We start from the raw sequence: 25,136 nt of genomic DNA, 5'->3' as shown, positions 1-25,136 counted from the left end.
ATGAACCAGGAGATCATGGGCTCGATCTCCAGTGTAGGGTGTGCAGGAGGCAGCCGATCGTTGATTCTCATCATTGGTGTTTCTCCCTCTCTCTCCTTCTCCCTTCCTCTCTGAAATCAATAAAAATAATTTTTTTAAAAATTTCACCCCAAAATGCCATGTCCCCACTGTCTGAAATAATGATTATAAATGATCACTTAAATGTATCAGTTAAGTAGATAGTTAACGGAATCAAACATAAAAACATAGAGGCTATTTCTCCCCAACTTTTGTGTTTTATAATTGATTTTTGAGCCACAGTGATGGGAAAGTGTGATCCATGGGTGGGAGGAGGGGGGTATAGTTAAACCAAGGCCAAATACTCTTATTTAATAACTGTATAGTATGAATAGAGGGAATGACAAGATTTTCTGTTGCCAGGAGCACCAAGATGGTACATGAGACCTTTGGAAAGTTCTATCATTTATAAACATTGTTAATAAAACCAACCAATAAGTCATCAATAACAATGCACATTATTGATTATGTCAAGCATTTTTGCATAATCTTTCATTATCTCAGTGGATTCCAGATTGATATCACTCTTTCAGTCAAAAGTCAGAATGTTACCTCGTATCCTTTCACGCTGTCTCCCAGAGCTTCCACAATCCCCGAACACTCAAAACCTGGCACCAGAGGAGTCTTGGGAGGGTTGTCGATATTCCCTTGTCGCACCATCAAGTCAATGAAGTTTAAACCACTGTGATCAGCAAATGTGAAAAGAGAGAAATTCAAAATGAGATCCCAAAGCAAGCACTAGCATGGCTTTTCTTCTCTTCCCTTCCCTACCCATCCCTTACTCCTTCCCCCTATTCCTCTCTACTTTCTTTCTCCTTTTTTTTTTTTTCCTTCTGGACAAGAGTGCCCAATAGTAACATCACTTAGCTCAATGTCGCCAATAAAGCAAAACTCAATTATCTCTATAGACAAGTAATGCTTTCCTGGCGGTTAAAATAGCCGTTGCAGGATTTACACGCTAATTCAAAAAAAAGTCCCTTTACCCTCTCTCAGAGCCAGCTTACTCTTACTTTAGAAATACATATTGACTAGCCAGGTCATTAGCCATTCTAGCACTTAATCATGGGTAGAAAATACACTAGGAAGAAGTTATAAGAAGACACTTGGAAAGCAGCCAGACATAATGGCCATTAGCCAAACTAGGAGAAAAAAGACCTAATTTAAAAGGTCTCAAAAGAACCACACACTTCAACTATCACACAAACTTACATCAGCACAGTGCCATAAACAGCACCCATAATGGTGAATATGAGTCATCAAGATACGACATTATGTCCAGATGGAGGAGGGTGACTCGAAGAAGAGAGATCACAGGGATGGACCACTGGATGTAGGAATAATGGAGGGCTGGTTTCAAAATCTTTAGTATCTCTGGATGAGAGAAGTTACTCAATATTTTCTATCAACTTAATACTTTTAAGATAATAACATTACTGTTAAAGTATGTCAAAGTCATCACCTTGGAAAGCCGTATACTTGATTGTAATGATGCTCTAAACTAAATATATATATACACACACACACACACACACACATACATATACATTTTTAATATAATTTTATTGATTTCAGAGAGGAAGGGAGAGGGAGAGAGAGATAGAAACATCAATGATGAGAGAGAATCATTGATCAGTTTCCTCCTGCATGCCCCCTACTGGGGATTGAGCCCACAATCCCGGCATGTGCCCTTGACCGGAACTGAACCTGGGACTCTTCAGTCCGCAGGCCGAGGCTCTATCCACTGAACAAACCAGCTAGGTCTAAACGGTATATATTTTTAAGAGCTATACTTGGGAGTTGCATTTAACACCCATTTACTAACTAAATGAGAAAACACATCCCGCTAAACACGTATTTTTTCCACCAGATGTGGTTCTAATCGACTTCCTGGTTTTATAAACCACCGTCTAAGAAAGAGTCGGGTTATAGAAACCAAACTCCTTGGTCTGGCCCAACGCCCATTAACATCTGACCACAGCTTCTTTTCCAAGCAAGATAACTTGAACTAGCTCTTAAACACAGCGCACCTATTTCTTTCTTGGCCTCTTTAGAGCCAAGGAAGCGTCTAATTCCACCTGGTCATAACTCATCAGTTTGATCCATAGAGAGCAGGTATTAATGAGGAGGACAATTGCCTTGACAGGTACATTCAAAAATCACCATCTTCTCAAGGGTTTCCTGCTCACAAAGCAGGCAAGTTTCCCATGTTGTCCCACTGGAGTGCCTCTAGTGTGTGCCCTCCTTGAAAGCAGCTGTGTGCCTCCTATTCCTTTGCCTCCAGGATGCCTGGCACAGTAACATAGTGGGTACTCAAGGAACATCTGCTGAATGAAGGAATATTCCTGAATATTCAAAAGTCTGTGCTGCCAGTTTGCAAACTACTTTTGAAAAGTGGCCAAGGGATGCTCAGAGAAATGGACATATTTCTGAAATGTGTGTGTGGATTTCCAAAGGTCAAACTTTTGACGTTAATAGCCATTAGGATCACGTAGTAACCAAAGTGTTCTCCAATAACATGGCCAGTTTCTAAAGGGCTTGGGGAGTCCTGGGCACAAATCCCAACTCCATCACCTTCTATCTGTGTAACCTTGGGTAAGTTACTTAACCTCTCTAAGCCTCAATGTCCTCTTCTGTAAAATGGAGGTTATGGTAATACCTATTTCACAGGGTTATGGGAAAATTAATGAGAGTTAACCAGGTAAATGTGGTGCCACATACATAGTAAGTATTCAATAAACACTAGCCTTGAAATTTGCAACCTCTTTTAAGAAGGCAGAAGTATGTAATACAATTTAGTAAGACTCTATTAAACATGGGTTAAAAGTAGTTTCAGAACTGAAATGGGAAACTTTCACCTGTCTATAAGCTTCATTTCTGTGAAATAGCCCATTTCCTGACACCACCAAATAAACATAACTTAAAAAGAATTTCTATGTCCCAAATCAAACACTCCATCTCAGCACACTGTGTTTTTCCTTTGTGTGAAAATCTATGATTTCCCCAGACCCTGATGGAGAAATGCCAGAAGTTACTTGACAGTTTGGTAAACATGCCAGCCCCCAGGTGAAGGCATCATCATGTACACTCATTACCCTGTTCAATAGGGCTGCCTTCAATCTCCACCCAGAATTAAATGGGCACAGTGATGGTGAACTGAGAGCCAGCTACCCAATTCCAGTGAGAAGGACTAAAATTGACTGTGAAATCCTATATCATCCTATTTGCTCACTGGGGTATGCAGTGATCCCATCAGGGTCATGGAGAATGCCACCCATCTTCAGGAAAAAAAATTGAAGCAGTTATATCCTGGGGAACAGGGAAGGAATCAGTGTTGTTTATCTCAGCACAAAGGAGAGGTGAACAATTGTTGATGGAGTACCTTTCTGTAGGCCAACCTTCTCATGGTGCCCGCCCACACCACCTCCTGATATGGATGTAGTGAGCAGTTAGTGAGGGTATGATTTGTGGCAGGAACTGTGCTCAGGGCTTTACTTTTGTTATTTATAACTCAACCACACTCCTATGAGGTATGAACTATCATACCTGTTTTTCAGACGAGGGACCTGAGACTCAGCAAGTTTAAGTAACTTGTTGAAGGTCACATCTTCAGAAACTGTCAAAGTCAGGATTAGAATTCAAGCAAATTCTAGAATCTGAGCCATTACACATAACATCGACTTCTTTGTGGGAACTTTACCCACCATCCTTGCTGAAGAAGCACGCCCTAGGCGCCACGTTTGTAGCTTATCTCTTTGACAGATGATTACACCAGTGGTGGACCCAATGTTGGAGGAGTGGCCATTCATAATCTAAGCCGAAACCATTCCTTAGCATGAAATAAAGGAACAGGATGTTCGCTCAAAAACTATGAATTGGGAAACATGCAGCAAGTGAACAACTTGTTATCAGAAAGCATGTCGAAAGATAGAATTGAGCTTGAGGGACCTAGTTGACTTGTGCTTTGGGGAAGCTAAGTGAAAACCCAGTATGTAGAAGAATTAAAGAAAAGAAAAAACTTGAAGAGCAGTAGAGTCAACCCAAAAGCCTTCACCAGGGTCAGGCTTTACAGTTTTCACTGTTGTGACCAAGAATGGGAGGAACCAATCTCTACACATTGTGAGGCCCAGCCCTGGTGTGCCTCCTGCTCTCTGATTTCCAAGAGTTTTGTTGTAGTTACTGCATACATCTTTATAATAGAACCTCTTAGTTTTGGCTATGTGTGTGGTCTCTGTCTCATAAAACCAAAAGATATACATTAACGCAAATACCACAATCAATAACCCTAAATCTTACCCAATGACCTCATTGTGTTTTCAGATAAAACCAATATCATTGTTTAGAGATAATAAGTCATTTGCCTAAGGCCACACAGACAGTGAATTGAGAAGCCATGGACCTAAACTTGGGTCCATCTAAAACTTTTCTTTTCCACTCCACCGAAAAAAACAAACAGGGGCAGATCAAGCTATACATGCTTATAATTATGGTTTCCAGTATTCTCTAAAATAATCTGATTTTCACCTGGTATTTTTGAGGGTTGGCAAATGACAGTACCTGATGACTCAGACCCACATAGAGGGTGATATTAAGATGTTACACTTAGCTGATTTTTTTATGGCTCTTGAACATTTAAGATCATTGCAAAAAAAAAAAAAAGTAGTTCTGGAAAGTGCTTGACATAATTTTCTGCTAGGTAATCCTATTTATCATTGGTATAATTTTACTAACTAAAACTTTTATTTTTTTTCCTCCCATGACTAAAGCCTAGTCAAAGGCTAGGCTTAAAGGATTATTACTGAGTCATAGTCTCCTGAAAGAATGGAGGCAGAGGTTTGAGATAGGAAACCTGAAAAATGCAAATTACAGGTTGAGGGATATGATAGAAGATATAGGGAAATTTGGGATTAAATAATAGCACTTACATTTGCATAGCATAATGCAGGTTACTGTGTGCTCTCACACACATCTCATTAAACCTTGTAACAATCCTAGAAAGATAAGAAGTGCAACTATAATTATTCCCATTAAATAGATGTGAACATTGAGACTCCGATAAGAAAACTGACTTGCCAAAGATAACTCAATTCGTAACTGGCAGAACTGAGGCTTGAATTAAGGTTTTCAAACTCTTTGCTCATTTATATTCCATGACACCATGACATCTCCAACAAGTAAAGGAAATGTTACTGAAATCAATACTTTCAAGATTCAGAGACACGAAGACTAAGAGGAAATGATGAAAGGAAACAGAAGTAGGATTCCTGGGTGCTAGTTCCTGGGATGCCATGAGTGAGCTGTGGGATCTGGGCTGAGTCTCTGAAGCCCTCCCAGCTCCCACACTGGTCACTTGATGGTCCTTTATCCCATGGGGTCTGCTTAAAATATCAAAATTAAAGTCTAGATAGAGAGGGAGAGATGCTTGGTGGTCATCATAAAAGACACTAACTTAGGATACTTATATCTATCTAGAAGCTAAAGTAAGGCAAGCTGGCCTTGGCCTCCATGTTTTCTGTTATCTATTACGATGAATGTCAACACTGTAAAGTCTCAGGGTTGCTTAGCTGTCTTCATGTTGTGTTCTACTGGAGTCTGCTAGTGTTCTGGTGGAGTCCATCTGCTAGAGTCTACTGGAGTCATCATCCCCCATGATGGTGATGCTACATGTGAGGCCTAAGGTATGAACTATTTTAATCTCTCTTTTCTGCAAGATAAAGATGAGGCCCTGAGAAGATAAAGTACCTTGTGCAAGTAGGTACCAGATGTGGGATACAAGCCCTTTTCATATGACTTCCGAGCTTGAATTTTTGACTGCTAAGCTGTCATTCTATTATCCATGGTAGGCTGCTAGTTATTTTCCCCAACATTGTGGTTTGGGATCTGTTCATTTCTTTTGGAGACGATAGTAATATCAAAGAAGACACAAATGATTTCTTAAAGGATACCACTAAGTGGATGACAGAGATCAGACCAGCTGTAGTTTGTTAACCTTCCAGTTTGAGATAAAATTCACCTAAAGGAGTTAAGCAAAGCAGAGACAAGTGGACATATACAGGACTCCTTGTCTTTTATTCTTCTACTGAGGGCAGGGGTTCAAATGAAAGAATTTTAGGTCTCTTGCCATCTTCCTTCCTCAGGTTGTAGGTATCTTCAGCAGTGACCTTTGAAATCCAAACATTGACAGGCCATTGGACAAAAAACAGTATGAGAAAAATGTCCTTCTTCAGGCAGGCTACTTCTGTACTGATGCAGACCATAGAGCCCCATCATATATTTTGATCTCACACTCAGTAGAAATCTCAAGTCTTGCCCCATCATTGATTTAATTAAGAGGTCGATGGCCAAAAAATTAACCTTCAGAAATTCATTGTTTTGCTTAATAAAGAGATACTGTTACGAGTATCATTTGTTGTAATATATATTTGCTTCTTCATGAAGACAGGAATTTTCTTTGAATCTCAGCACAAGGATTGGTTGTACGAATCTTACAGGCCCAGTACAGTGTACTGATTCTATTTCTTTTTTGCATTGGCTATTAGGAAGCTCTGAGCCAAATTTGTAGTGCCCCTCTCCCAAAATTTCAGGGCTTTAGTCATTCATTCTCTATGTTATCCTAAGACTCAACATCCTCTCAACTTTATGGATGCTTTTGAGTTTCCATTTTTAAAAGTCTTAAACTCTATTACAGTGGTTCTCAAATTTTACTGTGCATCAGAATTTCCAGAAGGGATTGTTAAAACACAGATTGCTGGGCCCCTGAGTTCCTGACTCATTAGGTCTAAGGTGAGGTCCAAGAATCTGCATGTCTAACAGATTTCTAGGTGATACTGCCACTGGTGGTCTGGTGACCACACAGAGAACCACCACAGCTGTATCATGTCTTTTTAAGCTCCTTCAAATCCTTTTTGGAATGAGGCTAGATAAAAATTAATAGATGATTATTCAGTAGATAAGAAAATGAAAAGCTCTCTCATGTCCACTAGGGCAGTTGAATTTTTTTATTGTAGTCCAATGGATGTTATGTACCCTTATTAAATGTGGTCTTATTAGATTAGGTTCATCATTCCAATTTGCCTGGCTCTTTCCTGAATCCTAAATTCTTTCATTCTTGGCTCTTCCTCTGGGATTTGTATCCTTTGAAAATGTAGTTATCAGGCCATTGGCATGTAAGTCCAAATTGCTGATGAAAGTATGAAATGGGCTGTCATGTTTCTGGTTACTGAGGATGTTTGTGAAGATCATGCGATGTCATGGAGGGAATTAGAAACACAGGATTAGCTGGCAGATTTTAAGTTTCCTTGAATCATGCGCTCTTATGATTCTATGAACTATCTCTAAGACACTTTGAATTTATGTGTAATAAGTGTGCAGTAAGACCATGTGGCCTCACTCTTGGTAAGTGATGGCAGTGAACTGCCCTCCCCCACCCCAATACCAGTAATTGCTGACCACATGGGACACAGCCCAACCAAACCTCTAGTTACTGTAGTACACTTATCTTTCTGGATGCATGTCTGGATCCTCATGGCGTTTATTTTATTCTTATTTTTTCCTAAATGTGCACATCCTGGCCCCAACTCTGAGAGTCTCTTTAGTTCAGGCACACACTCTCATGTGCCATTAGGACTGAGAAAAACTGCTTTAGTAGTCCCATGTCAGCTGTGCATATGAAGAATGTCCAAGAAGAGATGAGCCATTTCTCACAGAGGGCTCTGTGACTGTGTGAGGGGCCCCAGGAAGCTAGCCAATATCTAGGAACCCCGTTCTAATTTCTCTGAGATGGACCAGCAGGAGAAAAGGAATTATCTGTGGCTAGTAATTGTAATAGATAATATCTATGGAGAGCTTACTATGTGTCAAGCACCATGTTAAGTGCTCTATAAGCATGATATAATATTTAATTTTCATGACAACCATATGATGCTAAGAGATTAATTATATTATGCACAAAATTGAGGCACATGGAGATTCACAAAGCCAAGGGGTGAACACAAGGGATGTGACTCCGGCGCCTTTGGTCTTGACTTCTGTAATTTGCTCTCCTTTTGAGAGACCATCACTGTTTCCCCAGTTGCAAAGAGCAGACCTCTCAACTCATCTGTCACACTGAACGCTTGCTGTATACTGAACACAGATTAGGTACTGGATATCCAAAGTTAACAGGGGCTCAAAATTCTCATGGGGAGATAGACCAGAAAAGCCCATTGCAAAGCCGTGATGAGGAGTTTTATAGAAGTGTAGGCAGCGGGCTCACACAACTATCAGAGGATGTGCTAACACAAAACACCGACCCCCAGAACTTCCCCAAAGAATTGTCCTAGTGGTCCTCTGCAAACACCAGGGTCGAATTTCATTCTTAGCTTTAGCTTTCTGGCTCCTCAAGTAGGTTGCTTGACTTCCTTGATTCTTAATTTTCTCATCTTAAAAATGTAATAGTGACACATTCACCCTGGGGGCGAGGGGGGGGCATTGGTGTGGATTCCATGTGACAGTACATGTAAGACAGAGTGCCTCACACAGAGTATTATCATCACCACCACCTCCTTTATCACCATCATCATCACACAAAGAAGGTGTCACAGGTCAGGTTCCCTGAGAAGCAGATTCTGAGACTGAGATTTACATGCAGAAGGTCTAATAGGGAGGGCTGTAGGGAACCACACCCTGTTTGGGTGTGATGAAATCTGGATTGGGTAGAGGGAGAACATTGATGTAGCAGTAAAATGGACTCAATTTATCTACAGAAAATTCAGAGCCAATATGGTTCCTCAAGTCTTCGTGAATCAAGGCAAGAAGACTGGACCTTTGTACCCTTGCATCAGCTACTCATCAGATGAGAGTTGCCTGTGGGGAGGTGGGTGTGCAACCTTGGGCAAGGAAGGCAATTAGTTCTTCAGGGGAGATGCTTTCACAAGCCCTCAGGAGCCATCACTCCCAGTAGCTGGGAGAATGAACAGCTGGGTCCTAAAAGGCTGTTCTGAGTGGTGTACTCAGTATCCACTGCAAGAAGGGTGGTATGATCTCCCTTTCAGGGTGTCATTCCCTTGTGGTTACAGAGCAGTTGTAACTGATGGTGAATATTTACAGAGCTCCTTTGCACAGTAGTCCCTGACGACAAAGGTTCTAGGTCAGCGGTTCTCAGCCTGTGGGTCGTGACCCCTTTGGGGGTCGAACGACCCTTTCACAGGGGTCGCCTAAGACCATCGGAAAACACACATATAATTACATATTGTTTTTGTGATTAATCACTATGCTTTAATTATGTTCAATTTGTAACAATGAAAATACATCCTGCATATCAGATATTTACATGACGATTCATAACAGTAGCAAAATCACAGTTATGAAGTAGCAACAAAAATAATTTTATGGTTGGGGGTCATCACAACATGAGGAACTGTATTAAAGGGTCGTGGCATTAGGAAGGTTGAGAACCACTGGTCTAGGTGATCTTATCACTAATGCTGAGAAGGCAGCGAAGAGAATGAGATCTTTAAATAGGGACTTGAAGGAATGAGAGGAAGGGGAAAAAGAGGAATTGAAGGGATCAAATAATCAAGGGATGGATGGAAACCAAGAAAAAAGAGAAGGGTAAAGGCAGATGAACTGTCAAAATGCATGCAGGAGTAGATCTTAAACGTGATCACACACAAAAGAAATGGAAACTGATGGGATGGAGGTGGTAGCTAACACTATAGTGGTAATCAATTTGCAATTTATAAAAGTATCAAAGCAACACATTCTACCCTTTAAACTTTCATATTATATGTCAGTTGTATCTCAACCCTTTTATAGGGCTTTATAAACAATTTTCTGTTATTAAAAAACAAACAAACATGCAGGATTGGTAAATCACTTGGGAAACCCATGAAAAATACTAGCTCAGGGCTTTCTTTGCATCTGTTGGAAGTCAGAGATCACAGAATGCTGGAGGAGACCTGGACATTGTGAGAACACCATCGAGTTGCAAAGGCAGATTTTGGGATTCCCTCTGTTTGGTGAACATCTATGACCCAGCAGCCACGGCAGCCTCTGCCAGCAGTAATAGAGCGAGAGGGCTTGGTGTGAGGCTTTGTTCTGAGCAAAAGCATCATGGAAGGTGTGTCCTTCTTTATTCTTCTCTAGTCTTGCTGCTGCTATATTCATCAGAGCGTTTACCTCTGATTCCAAGTGGGGGCAGAGAGGCAGGTGTTTGAGTTATTCCCTCATTTCCCCAGAACTGAAGTTTTCCTTTTTGTTTGTTCATCTCAGCTGATAACTTGAAAATGCCTAAGGCAATAGGCATTGATCTTAAAAGACTTTGTTCCCAACTCTTTTCCTGTTTTTTCCTTTTGGGTTTGTTTACACACCTGTTTTGTTATCTCAAGACTGTGAGAATAGACTGATACAAATCTGCTACTCATTGTCTAAAGCAAGGACACCTTTTTTGCAAATCCCCAATGGCATCTGTCATTTGAGAACAGCCAGAATTATCCTGGATGGACCTCAGGAGAGAGGTCACCTGTGCTCCATCCGAGGTTGGAGTGTGTTCTAAATACTCAGACCCTGGCTGCTCCATGGTTGTCATACTGGTCCCCTCAGTGTCTGGAAGTTCTCTGACATGGTCACTGTTTGTGTCACCTACCACTTTATTTATTAAGTAAATGCTTATTATTGCCCCACCTGGATCCCTTTATCCATGAAATCTGGGCTGATGGTGAGGGCTAATAGTTCTAGTTGTACAAGCCTCTTTTGTTCCCTCCAGGAGAGGAAATAGATTCAGATCATACGTCTGAATTAGTATTCAAAACACCCTTCAGTAGTATTTCAAACATGGAACAAAGTGGCCAAAGAAATAGATTGAGAATCTGAATATCACCAGCCAGTTTTCAACAGAAACTGAAAAGCATGGTACAGATGGGCCCAAAACAGGTTCTCCTTGATACCAAGATAACCCCCTTGATTTTGGGGCCTAGAGCAGTGATGGCGAACCTATGACAACTCATTGTTTGGGTTGATTTTTCTTTGTTAAATGGCATTTAAGTATATAAAATAAATATCAAAAATATAAATCTTTTTTTTACTATGGTTGCAAATATCAAAAAATTTCTATATGTGACACGGCACCAGAGTTAAGTTAGGGTTTTTCAAAATGCTGACACGCCGAGCTCAAAAGGTTCGCCATCACTGGCCTAGAGTCATTTATATATTCTTAGCCTCTCCTTGGGACATAAAAAAGTTAAAATTTCTATGCTCCATGTTAGATGTTGACCAAGTCATTGGCTTCAAATTGGTGCCTGGCAGTGATTGGTTATGCAGAACATTCGATCTACTTCCATTTAAATTCAGCAGACCTTCCATAGTTTGGGGCGTGACACTAATGTTACAACTGTGACAATGACAACTGTGCCTCCCAAGAGTTCAGAGGTAAACAAATGACTACATAGCACGACAGTTCCCCACAGGCGGTGTGCACGGGCCAGAGTTAGCACGGAGAGGGCAGCTGTCGGCCCACTTTGCAGGAAGCATCCACAGGAAAGTATCACTGAGGAATGGTGTGTCCTTTGCTCCCCAACCTCTCCAGCCTCACCCCACCTCTCCACGGCGGGGAAAGACAGTGTCAGACAACGCTGACTTCTTACTGGAGACCCAGAGGGACAGGGTTCCCATAGAGAAACAGTCTATTTTTGCTATAACGTGACAGTTATCTTGTAAGTCATTGCTGCTGATAAAAGCGTTGAGTAAAACAGTTGTTTCAATAGGAAAAATGGGGTTAAGACTAGGCAGCATTGCCTAATAGAACACTTCACTGATGGAAATGTGTACGTGTGTGCGTCCCACATGGCGGCCACCAGCCACACATGGTTACAGAACATTTGAAATGTGACTAGTGTGACTGAGGGACTGAACTTTTCATTTCAGTTAACTAATATCTACATTTATTAGCCTACAAAAGAGGCAGTCATCAAATCACTACCCTACTCTCTTCGCCATACACTATGAGGAACTCCCAAGGCAGAGTGCTTTAAAACCCATTGTTCAGAGTTCACTGCTTAGTACATTCTAGTCTTGCAAACAATGGTTCCTTCACTAAAGGAGTAAAGAGGAACATATGTAGGAGTGGTTCAAGCTCTTTTCTTCTTTCTTCTTGCTGACTTATCTCAGCCATGGTTGGCTGGCAGCCTTGTGTGTATGCTGCGAGTGGTAAGGGGGAGAAGGAAGAGCAAAGGCCTGCTTTGGGAAGAGCAAAGATTTACTCCTGAATGAGAAAAGAATAGTTGTGAAAGGTGAGCAGAGGTACAAAGAGGCGGCAGGGCAGGGGTTGAGAGTCTGGGAGAGTTAGAAGAGCACAGGGAGACAGTGGAGGTAATAGGAGGCACTGGGGAGATGCAAAAGGAAAGTGTATTTTTGAGAAGTCTCCCTCCGCAGCATGAATGGATCCAGCTTTTGTGTTTTCTAAAGGACCGAACCGAATTTGACAGCGCTTTTCAAGTATGTTGGAAGTTGGGCTTCTATTCAAGAGCAAATAGGCCCAGCTACATCAAGGTCACAAAAGGTGGAAGCAGGAGGGGGAAATAGGAAAAGAAAAAATTGTTAAAAGAGCAAAAGGAAGAAGTTGAGTCTCTCATAAGTGTTGCTGGCTGAGGGCAGGGACAGTTGAGGCTCCCAGGAGAGGAGAGGGTGAAAATTTCCTGTGCTTTCTTTCCCATGAAGCAGCCGTCCCAGAGGCATAGGCCGTCTCCTCTGCGGTCAGACAGAGAAGGTTCTCAGGATCTGAAGGCAGATAAACCTGAAGGCACCATTTCGGGAAGGTGGGCACGTTGCTAGCCACGTTCCACACCCCTGGTTCCGGTCCTGGCTGCCAAACGTTGAGTCAGAGTTTATTACAAGGTCCCTGATCAGAACAATTTTAGCAAGTTTAGCCAGGAGGATAAAGAGGATCCAATCACAAAGTCACTCAGATGAATCATAGGAACTGCAGGTTTAATAGCATCTCATTAGCTGATTGAACTAGATGTGGCATAGATAAGTGAAAAGCAATTCTTTCTAATCTTAGACAAGGGATCTTGTTTTTTTTTTTTAAAGGATGTCTGTAACTTGATGGATAGTCTATTTAAAGGAGCGAGTGTGTCTGTGTTGGGAGGAAGGGCAGGGGGCTATGTAGAGTGCAGCTGGAAAGCCTCATCAGAGTTCACTGTAGAATTTGGATTGTCTCCGCCAGTGGGGCTGCCCCATCATATACGTCTATTTGCATGAAGAGCAGGTAAGCCTTCTTAGGGAAAGGAAAAACCCAAAACGCATCCTAAGTGTGAGGTGGAGAATATATGCCTGGATGAAGAAGCCTGTGGCAAAACAAGAGGAAGGCTTGACTCTGGGTGTGAAGTTGCCATGACTCAGTTCACCCGTCAGCTCCAGGGGCTGTGTCTAGGGCAGAGCAGTAAAAGGTGGGTGTACAGTGAGGGAAGATGTGGACTCTGGAGAGGAGAGACAAACCCTGGGTCATATCACAGCTCCCTGCCTTATTAGTTTGTGGTCTTTAACAAGCTCCCTCACCTCTTTGATCCTGTTTCTTTAGCTGTAAAAGGTTGGTATCATAGAAATTCCCCTAAAACACCTATCTCAGTACTTGTGGCACACAGAGAGTACTCGATAAAGGTTATTATGATAATAATGATGATAAATAATTAATGCCAAGACTTTCATTATTATTAATTTGATTAGCCTAAGAAGGAGGCCTATTAAATATACATTGCTTTGCAATCTGTGTTGGGTGGAAAGGGCACCAGAGCCCAAGCAGAGGGCCAACATGGAGTGGAGAGGAAATGGGTAAGTCATTCATGGCTTCAGTGTCCGGTAGGAGGAGCAGAACAGGCAACAGGAGAGGGCCAGAATCAATGGGAACCAGGAGAACTCTTCGGAGCGCTCATGCAATAGCCCCTGGGAAACCCCTGCAACTATTGGGAGATATTGAAGGGTGGGGGTCCTGATACCTACACAGAAAGGTAGGGACAGAGTCATGGACATACGGCTTGTTTTAAAATTGTTCTCCCTCCAAGAGTTTGAAGCATTTATTTTCAAGTTTGCTTAAGATATAATTGACATTGCATTAGGTTCAAGTGTACAACATAATGATTTGATATATTCATATACTGCAAAACGATTAGCACAGTATGTTTTTAGGTAAGCATTGCTCTCATATCCAACTGGTGGGCTCTGGAGTTCCCAGGTATACAAGCAAGTGCCCTTGGAATAACAATCATCAGAGGCCCTACAGTGGGTGCTCTTCAGGAGCCCTGGCCTCCAGCACTCCATGGAGCCGATGTCAATAAGGAGAAAATTACAGAGCATCTTGAGAAGTCAGAAACCTACATTTCCCAGCCCAGGGAAAGTAGTTATTAGAGATGAACTTGGAGATTCAAGAGAACAGACCGTGTAAAGTAAATCTCCCTGAAAACGGAGCATGCTGGAGAGATTTAGGCCTCTTCTCGGAGGAAGCTGAGATGACAGAGGGAAGCTTGAAGCCACACTGGCTTAGAATGGCCACTGTTTGTATTAAGAAAGCCATATTTACAAGTGAAATGGCAACTTCTGCAGAAATGTACAGCTAAAGTTTTGGGAAATGTCAGTAACACATTCACCCATTCTCCAAAAATTTATTGAGTGCCTGCTGTTAACCAAGCACCAGGCTTGGCGTTCATCAGTTAAATGATAACAGAGAATTTTTCTGGAATTTCCAAGATTGGAGGAGGATACAGGGGGGATAAATGGTGATGGATGGAAACTTGACTTGGGGTGGTGAACACACAACACAGTGTACAGATGATGTGTTGTAGAACTGTGCACATGAAACCTATATAATCTTGTTAACCACTGTCACCCCAATACATTCAATCAACAGGATTAAAAAAACACCCGTTACGGCTTTCATCTAAAGGTATGAGAGAATGAGCATTTTTTTCTATCAATAGTGCGAGGCATTTTCTACCCCTTCCCAGGGTGCTATAACTACCCTCTGCAACTGGAAAAAATGACGGACCTCAAAGTTGAAAATATCATACATGTTATTTAGTATTATTCAATAACATTGTGCTGAAAAATTAAGGTCCCAGGGTAGAGAATGGAGATGTCTTCTCCCGTCCCCTCTCTGATTCTTCACTTTCTCTGGTGAATAAGACATACCCTTATCCCCCATGATGGTTACCATTTTTCATCAGTCCTGTGTGTTTCTTACTATTGTCTTCTGGTAACTGTCCTCCTTTCCTTTTGGAGTATCTACCCCTACCCCAACACAACACACACACACACACACACACACACACACACATACACACACACCATGCTTTCCTGGTGGGACTATTAATCATGATGCCTCATTCTAGGTCAGGGTAGGAGGGCATGAGACACACATGTCCAATCACAGCACCTCATTCCCTTGGGCCAGAGAAAAAGAGATCAGGAGGCTGGTATGTGATTCACAAAGGGCCAATCAGATTCCTGCCTTGATATATGAAAACTGGAAGAAAAAAATTCTCTTTGCACTGGGTCTTGCTACACCTGCACCAGGCAGCTGGACCTAAACGCCACCACCTTTTCTAGTGCCAAGAAGGAAGCTCATTGCAGTAGGGGCGCCTGAGGCTTACTTGCAAGGAGAGAAAAGAGAAAAAAAGATGGAAGGAAAAGAAAGAGGAGAGCCAAGAATTCCAGCAACAAGTGCATCGTGGAAGGCCAAAATAAAGAAAAAATAAGTCAGGACAGAAGCGATTGGTCTTCTGTTTAAATATCTCTAAGCTTGGCCCAGTTTCTGGCACACAGTAGGAGCACAATGCATTTGGGGTTTTTTTTCCTCTTCTGTTTTTTCAGGAATTCATCTGGATCTTCTTGCTTATATCATGGTATAGTAGGACATTCGATCTGGGCCACTTCTCTTTTTTTTTTTTTTAGTCCTCACCGGAGGATATGTTTTTATTAACATTTTTAGTGAGAGAGGAAGAGGGAGGAGAGAGAGAGAAAGAGAGAGACATCAATGTGAGAGAGAAATATAGATCAGTTGCCTCCTGTATGTTTGTGATGTACAAGACAATGCTCCAACCAACTGAGCCATCTGGCCATGTCTGGGTCTCTTGATGCTAAGGTCTTATACCCTTTGGGGGAGATAAATGGGGTCTGAAGAGAAAACTTTATGAAGTAGAGAGGAATTTTCTAATGTCCTATTTCTTTGCATCTTCTCTCCACCATCAATATATATTCGTCACATACTACGTGACAGAGATCTTCATTCATTCAACAAATATTAAATGTGCCAACATCATTGCTAATTACTTAAGATACATTATATTTTATAGTCACACACACACAAACTGTGCCCCATAGTCATTATTATATCCACAGAGTATGGGTATAATTAATAATTGCTAATATTATCAGAGCCAAGATTTGAATCTAGTTTGGGTGTATAGTCTTGTTCAAAAAAAAAAATCATTATCATTCCTTTCACAGAAGAGAATTATCTTGCACTACGCTCTGGGGACTACATCTGTTTAGAGAAGTCAGGAGGAAGTGGACCCAATGCTTTTACTTGCCAAGGGGGTTCATGACTCCAGACCAATGGTGGGGATGAGGCTTGGCTAGAGGGTCAAGAGTCACTCACAGAAGGAAATTGAAGTCAGAAGCTCACTGCATGCTTTCATCAAGAAAATATCAATTCAGTGATGAAATAGCCCCTTTGACTGGAATATCTATTTTTGTCTCCTGAGCCTTTAGACATTAAATTTACTCATTTTAATACCATGACTCCAGCCAGTTTTCTGTGTGAGATCACACACATAGGAATCAAACTAATTTGAAATTACATGCCTGCTGCCCTTTCTTATGAAGAGTCTCTTCTTGTTTCAGATTGAACTTTTTCTTCTATGACAAATGCCAAGATGCCATAAAAGATCCCTATTAAGAATGAGAAGTGCCAGGAACTTGGGGTCATGAGGTGCTATTTTCCCATGCCTGGGTGAGCTCTGTTGTCAGTGTTGAATGTCAGTGATGTGCCAAAAAGTCATGATTTTTGGTTCCTTTGAATGAGAGTGAACCAAAGCCCAGAGGCTGGACTATGTATGGACACCCAGGTATCAAAGAAACCTCTGCTGCCACTCATTGGTGGGTATGCAGGCAGCTGGTGTGATGATAGCAATAGATCAGTTCAAATTCATTCCCAAACCTGGGAATGCAATTCAAAAGCCAGCACCCTATGCAGTTTGGTGGGAGGACAACGACTATGTGGATGGCATCAAGTCCTCATTCTGTCTTTTACAGCTCAAGTGACTTAGGAAGGAAAATAACCTTTATTGAGCACCTACAGTACAGTGTGCAAGGAACAGTCAGGACTTTCATGGACTCTCAGCTAGTCTTCAGTCAGGACTTTCACAGACCCTTCAGTCCACAGGCCAACTCTCTATCCAGTGAGCCAAACCAGCCATGCCCTTGCTGGTTTGGCTCACTGGGTAGAGAGTCGGCCTGTGGACTTAAGGGTCCCAGGTTCTTTTCCAATCAAGGGCACATGCCCCAGTTGAGGGCTCCATCCCCAGTGAGGGGGTGGGGGGTGCCAGAGGCAGCCAATTAATGATTCTCTCTCATCATTGTTTTTTATCTCTTTCTCCCTCTCCCTTCCTCTCTGAAATTAATTTAAAAAATTAAAATAAAATAAAAAAACAATGCCAAAAAGGGGACATTATTACCAAGGTGATGATACAGACAAGTCGAAAGTGTTCTTTGCTTGTGATCACACAGGCATGGTGAGGTAGAGTGAGCCTGCAGTCAGATCTGTTGAAGCTTCTCACTACTTGCTCTCATCTCTGAATCCCAATGTCCTCTTTTAGGAAGGAAGGATAATACGCTCATGGGGTTGAGGGAGTCAGATGAAAAATGGGCAAGAATATTAGCTCTGTCCCTGCAAAGATGCTGCAAGTGGCGGGTAGAGTGAGCATGATCATCAGTCATCATTCCCTTTGCCCATCATGAACCACCTGCCCTTGGTTTCCATCTAATGCCTGATAATGAAGATCAGGCTGATGTTTATGGGAACCTACTCTGTGTCAGATGTTCTATACTTTCCTTTTTGATGAAATAGAAGAATCACTGATTCTGGGCTTCCTTTCGTCTTTGAATTGCAGGGAGACAAGAAATCCATCCCTTTATTGACTGGAGAACAGACATTGTGACCATTCCCAGCCCTCACCAGTGAGGACAGAGTTAAAGGGAGCATGCAAACTTCAATGAAAAAGAAAGAACCCTGAGGTAGCATCTCCATCTTCCCATCACCAAATGGGGCTCAGTGTGACTCAGCAAAGTCATCCTTTCCTGTCAAATCCTGACATCTCCATCCAACACAGAATGATTCAGAACACTTTCTTCCAATGTCTGTGCCAGGGTGGCTCCTGGCTTGGGTATTAGACACACTCCAAGCAATTTCTCAGTTTTACAAACATCTGTGCCACTTAACCTCACGCACTCCATTTGTTTATTTCATAAACACAGGGAAGATCATATTGGCTTCATTTCCTTGGACTGACCTATCAGTGACAGTTTAATGCTCTGTTGTTTGGGGTTTTCCTGTGCTCAGGTTGCCAGTGTAGCAATAGCCCAATTGAGGCAAAGGGGTCAGAGGAAGGACTCGAATGCCTCGAGTGGGTCTCAGGAGTGGTGACTGGGTGTAATGAGCATGGGTATTCTGGGTCAGCAGGCATGGCAACTTGATCCTTGATGAGTCCCAAGAACATCCCATGCCTCAGAAATGGAGGGAGGGGAAGTGGGTGTGATGCAGAAACATATTTTTTTTAATTGTTTTCTTTTTTAAAAAATTTATTGACTTCAGCGAGGGAGGGAGAGGGAGAGAGAGAAAGAAACATCAATGATGAGAGAGAATCATTGATCGGCTGCCTCTTTCACACCCCACACTGGGGATCAAGCCCACAACTCGGGCATATGCCCTGACGGGGAATCAAATCATGACCTCCTGGCTCATAGGCTCACCCACTGAGCCTAGCTGGCCAGGCGAAACACATTTCATTTGGAGGGTGGAGGCAAGATGGCACTGTACAATTTTGAGTCTTATTAGTTTACACTTCTCTCTCTGTATTCCTGATTCCAGTCTTTGTCTGTCTATCTGAGTTCTTGGTGTCTCTCTCTCTCTCTCTCTCTCTCTCTCTCTCTCTCTCTCTCTCTCTCCCCTCCCTTTGTCACTATCTCTCTGATTTTCCAACTCCCAAATGTAAAGCATCCAGGAACAAGGCAGAACTTGGATGATCATGCCACTCTTCCACTTACCAGTGAGTGATCTTGACATGCCTCTGAATGGCAGTTCCTCATCTTTAAAATGGAGATAGCAATACCGATCTTGTTGAGTCGCCATTAGGATAAAATGAAACAAAGAGTATATTACAGGCAACTCAGTTCCTGGCTCATAACAAGGGTTCGATAAATGTTAGTTCTTTCTCATATCTCTAATATAATTTACCCTCATGATATATAGGATCCCATCCATCTGTTGGCTTTCCTCTAGAGTGGCCTGCCCTCAGCCCATTTTCAGATCAACCAATGGAGCCATGACTGGCTGAAACCATTTTTCATCCCATTGGTCTCATTCCAGCAGTTTCATGAAGCCTCTTGCTGTAAATCAGTCTGGGAAAATAAACGTCCCCAATCCATTAGTGCCTTTCCACCACAAGCCAATTTGAGCCACAAACCAGACAAGGCTTGTTAATGGCCACTTAAAAACATTCCTGAAGCCCCACCTGGGACCCTCCGCCCCAGATTCTACTAGCTCCTTCCCCAGAGAAGCTCTGCTGTGACAAGACTGCTCACAGCAAAGGCATCAATCCGATCCTTATCAGTTAGGAGGGACCATGCTCCTGTAGTCCCAGAACAATTATTTTAATGCCCCTTTCAAAAGAGTCCCAGTGTGAATGATAAACTATAGACGGTGTCTATGGAAACCAAAAATAATAGTTTAAATATTAATCGCTATCATTTATTGACCACTTGCTATTTGCCAGGCATCATCAGAAAGATCATTATGCATAGTATCTCATTTAGACTCCATTACAACACTATGAAGGCAGGTGCTATGTTTATCTCCATTTTATAGAAAACTCAAGTTTAGAGGAGTAAGCAACATGTTCAAGGTTAACCATCAGTGTAGCGGGTAGTGTAGTGTGCTTCACCCCATCCCTTTTACTAGGCAGTGCACCCATCTACCACCTGCTGGGAGTGCTGGTTGATTCCTCAGAGCAGTCCCTTTCCCTGCCTCCCCACTTCCAAGGGGGACTGCCCTCAGTCAAACAGAAGCCACCTCTGCTTGAAAGGTTACATGCCCTAACTCAGGAAGTAGCCCACAGTCCAAAACTAACTGAAGAAAGTGGGAAGGACGAGCAGTGTAGGGGTACAGAATGCTTCTCCCGTTGTTTCTAGGTCAGATTAGCTCTGTGGTACAAGTCATGCTCTGGAACTCCTGATGGGATCCAGCTGAAACTAAATCCTTACGTAGCTTCTTTCCCTGCCCTGCCCTGCTCCTCTTGCTCCCATTCTCCTGCAAGCACCCTCAATCAGCCACTTAAAAAAACATCCCAGTCTCAGGTTCTGCTTCCAGGGACCAGACCTAAGACACCCCATTAGCAAGTGGCAGAGCTGGGACTCGTGTCTAGGAAGGTCTTACTCATAATCACTAAGCAGATGTGACATGTTAGTGCCTAATTATATACATGATTAAAATGATAGCCTCCAAGTTATCAAGGCACCAAGAACCGTGTCATATACACATAGCTATGGCAATAAAAATGACAACAGCCACAACAGTAGCTACGGTTCATTTAGTGCCAACTGTGGGCCAGTCTCTTTCCTGCATCTGATCCTCTCAACACCATGAAGTTCATCTTATTATCCCCATTTTGCGGTTGAGGCATGGAAAGCTCAGAGAAGTTAAGAGATTGGTCCACAGATAGAAAGTGGTGGGGCTTTGCCTTCCATCCAGGCCCATCTTTCTCCAAAGGCATCGTGCTTCTTCAGTTTAGCTGCTTAAATCACTTGCCATGTAGCTTGTTCAATGAATGGTTGATAAAATGAGTTCCCCATCAGAGCTAATGTTCTTGTAACAATTTAGAAAGAAAACTCTCCTATCCCTCCTTGAGTTGGTTCTTTTTGAGCTGTATTTGACCATCATGTCTCTACTTTAGAGGAAAAGCCATTTTACTCTGGAAACAGCCACAGAGCATTCCCTTAAGCCAGACATAAAAAGATCAAAAGAGCTATATTCACAGAAAGAGGGAAAGCAAGCTTACATGCCAGAGGTCTGGAGAAGTAAATCACATTTCTTGTGGCTTTACCATGGAGAGAGACAAAATAGAATAAAAGGAAAACAACAGAGTTTTAAGGAGAGACAGACCAGGATTCAAATCCTAACTCTACTGTCTGTGTGATGTGTTTTGGCAAATTACCCAACATCTCCAAGCCCCAATTTGCTCTACCATGAATACCTATCTCAGAGGGCCCTAAGTGAGAGGGTGTAAATGAGATATAATATGTATTCCCCCCGCCCCTTCTCTTTCATTCCCATCAAATTTATACAGAAACCAACTTGGACCTTCATTCTGAATACCTGGTCTTAACACTAGTTCAGATGAATTATGCTTTATTCAGAGGCATAACGCTTATCCATTAAAAATAGGAGATAAAAGGGGGACCTTCATCCAGGAGGCCATCCACTGATTCATAAAAATACAGAATGAGTCATCCTGGCTCTCAAGGCTAAACTTACAATCAATGGGCATCTTTGGCCAGCCAATCCCAGCCCAGTGGAGGAGGAAGGGCCCAGCAGGCAATCTTCACAAACCTATTCCCATCCCCCCTTGCAAAACAGATGAACTCTGCTTCCAGCTTGGTGAAATGGGAATGAATCTGGGGCCTTTGCAATACTCCATTCCAAATGCCCCCCAGCCCTGGCTGGCTTTTTGAGCAACTGGGGTGAAGGATCTGCAGTGGTTGCCGTGTGTGTGTGTGTGTGTGTGTGTGTGTGTGTGTGTGTACACATGCATACAGCTCTAATGAAGAACAGGATTGTGTATCTAGCTTTGAAAAATCAATCTCCTAGCTTTCATCTTGACATTTATTATCTCAGAATGCTTCAGCGCCTGTCAGCATTTATGCACTTAGCATAAGGCTAGAGAACCCAGACCTATTGACACTATAGATGATAGCCTTTTCTTCAAAGAGTAGCTTTGACATTTTCACTCCCTGGATACGTACTCAGATTCCTAGAACCCAACCTCAATTTGGATGGAGAGTCATAAATTACACCTATGTACACACATACAAACACACACACACACACACACAATATTTTTGATTGGTAGCAATGGAAGGTGAATTATCAATATACATGATTTTAATCTTACTAGGCAGACATTCTTCCATCAGCAAGTAAAGAAAAGTAATGATGCAACAATCCCCCTCCAAGCATTTTTTTTCTCGATCCATTCATTCATCGATAATTTATTTAGGATGTACTATGCCTCGCATTGGGGATTTATCTGTGAAAAGGTCAGACATAAGCTCTGCCTTCAGGGATCAATCAGTTTGGCCCAGTCAAGAGTTAACAAAATAGAACTCTATAGGAGTCCCAGTGTGCAGAAGCCCCTTTCCTTGCTCTGAATTACCCAGGGAGAGGCCCAGCCCAAGAGTCCCGTTCAGAGTCAAGCATGACCAGCTACATATATGCAGAGCCAGCCAGAGACCAGTCCCTGCTTCTCTCACCAGCTGCCTTCCAGTCTGGCAAATGAAACCTGCACCTGCTCTCAAAGTAGCAAGGCAGGGGCACCTCCTTTGCCTTTGCCTTTTTCTTCTCTCTCTCTTTTTTTTTTTTTTTGCCTTAGATATGGTCCCAGGTTCTGGGAACCATTAAGCTGACCGCTGTGTTAAGAATCAGTGTCTGTTGTGGGATTGAAAATATATAGATGGGAAGGGATAGGCCATCTGACAGTGCTAACAGCAAGTTCCCCTGAGGAGCTTCCCAGGCTGCTGCATACGGAACTCAGTTGGGTCCAGGAAACACTCCAGGTGAGCCCTCCCCCCAGAACTGCAGGGGAATGATCCTATAGTGACAGCAGCCAGAGAGTCTTAAACACACCACTTGGCATCGGTGTGGTTCCGAGGAAGTTCCCCCAGGAGGGGTGGGGAAGACAAGGTCACTCAGATTGATGAGTCCATCCGAGACAGGAGCGGGAGTTCGGGGAAGATTAATCAGGTTTGGGATTTTCCACTTTCAGAGACAGGCAGAGATGCTAGTGGGGGAAGAGGGAGGTTTAGGCTGCAGGCTTGAATCCCTCCCCCCATCCCCCCACACACACACACCGCCGCCGCTGCCACCACCACCACCAAGCCTAGTGGCTTGGTACCTAACTCTGGCTTCCTAGTTCCTTTCCCCTAGCCTAGCCCAATTCCTTTTCCCATCCCAGGCCACAAGGAGGGAAGTGTGCAGGGGCAGGAGGAAGGACACATGCCCCAGCCCATCAGCAGGTCACATAGAGATGACAAAGATCAATGACCAAACCCTGGCCGTGGCACTTAGCGCCACAGGATGATCTTGAGCAAATCACTCTCTCTGAGCCCTGGTTTCCGCACCTGTAAAGGGAGATGCTGAAGACAACTAACTCACTGGGTCCCAGGAAGTATTAAATGCGAATGCTCACATAAAACTTAAAAACGCTGGCTGGTGCACAGAAAGCCGTCGGTTACTGTCATTTTTTTAACCACGTTACCATCAAACCCTCTATCCTGGCTGCTTCCCCCGCAGCGAAAGACCCAGAGTGCCGGATGCCACCATCCACCCTCGCGTCCCCTCCCGGGAGCTCGCGGTCTCCCCTGGTCACCCCTGGATCTGGCTTGGGGAGGAGAAGGGCCACCTCTCAGCACCCTCCCCAGCATCAGCGGCGGGCCGCAAAGAGGCTCTGAGACCAGGGTCAGGGCACGGAGTGGGGCGCCCGCGGCAGAGTCCCCCGGCCCCGGCCCCACCAGGCTCCGCCACCGCCTCCCGGGAGCGCCGAGCGCGCACAGAGAGAAAGCGAGAAAGGCGCGGATACTGGACCAGGCTTTGACGCGGATCTTGAGCTCGCCGTCCTGCGGCTCGGGCATGGCCTTCCTGGAGACTCGCAGCTTGTTGAGCCCCCCGAAGCCGGAGAGCACCACAGCGCGCATCTCCTGGGTGTCCCCGAGTCGGTGCGAGCCGCCGCCGCCCTCCGCAGGCTCCTTGCCTGTCTCCTTCTCGATCATTTGCTCCGTCTCTTCCGCCTTTTCCACGCCTTCCTTGGCCATGGTGCGGGGGGCACTGGGGGCGCGGGGGCGCGGGGGCGCGGGCTGCGGCGGCTGCGGGGGCTCAGAGGTCCGCTCCCGCGGTCCCTCCTGTTGAATGTGGGGTGCTCGTTGTGCAATGGCTGCAGCCCCAGCGAGCGGCGCCGTGGTCCACAGCCTCCGCCGTAATCCTCACAAGAGCTGCGCCCACACCCGCTCACCTCCTCTCTTTCCTGCCAAACGAAGCCTCAGCTCCAATTTCGGAAGCAGTCTCAAATCACGATCTTGATCGCAGCCCCAGAGCCAGATTTTTCTCAAGGTTCGTGAATAAAACACGCAGAAAAGCCACCGTGCCCTTCGTGGTAGGCGCAGTACTTGGTTATATACGGCTCAGGCTCGGGGCCTTGAAATGGACAGAGATGAATGTCTGGGCCTGGAGGATGCCTCCCGCGATGAGGTTGCCTCCTCTCCCACGGACCTGCAGGAGAGACGGGAAATCGGGCTGTTTCCCACACCACCGGTCCCGGCTGGAAGTGCAGAGAGGTTCGGGAAGCGGGAGGCAAGAGATCCCGCTCACCCAGGTGAAGAGTCCAAACCCAGAGTGGTTTCGCTCAGGACATCCAGGGTCAGTGAGGATGGTGTTGTTCACTCAGCATCACTAAGAGCGTCTTATTCTCACACACACACGCCCACCCCACCCCACCCCGCATCATTTCGGGCCATTATAAAAAGCGTCCTGTGCTCTCCCTCCCTCTCACTCTCTCATTTCCCCCTCT

General features: G+C 43.8%; 1 protein-coding gene across 1 annotated transcript in view; it reads right to left on the bottom strand.

Annotated features, from left to right (window-relative positions):
• VAT1L (vesicle amine transport 1 like) overlaps positions 1 to 24,505 on the bottom strand; it is a 146,292-nt gene extending 121,787 nt beyond the window's left edge. The window contains exons 1-2 of the mRNA XM_081108518.1: positions 24,158 to 24,505; positions 610 to 739 (exon numbers count right to left, since the gene is read on the bottom strand). Coding sequence (XP_080964644.1) covers positions 610 to 739; positions 24,158 to 24,384 — 357 coding nt within the window. The 5' untranslated portion in view covers positions 24,385 to 24,505. The remainder of the gene's footprint in view (positions 1 to 609; positions 740 to 24,157) is intronic.
• Positions 24,506 to 25,136: the final 631 nt, after the last annotated feature.

Source organism: Myotis nattereri, assembly GCF_964212035.1.
Source record: "Myotis nattereri genome assembly, chromosome: 15".
NCBI classification, from domain to species: domain Eukaryota; kingdom Metazoa; phylum Chordata; class Mammalia; order Chiroptera; family Vespertilionidae; genus Myotis; species Myotis nattereri.
This window is presented reverse-complemented; position numbering and strand designations above follow the sequence as displayed.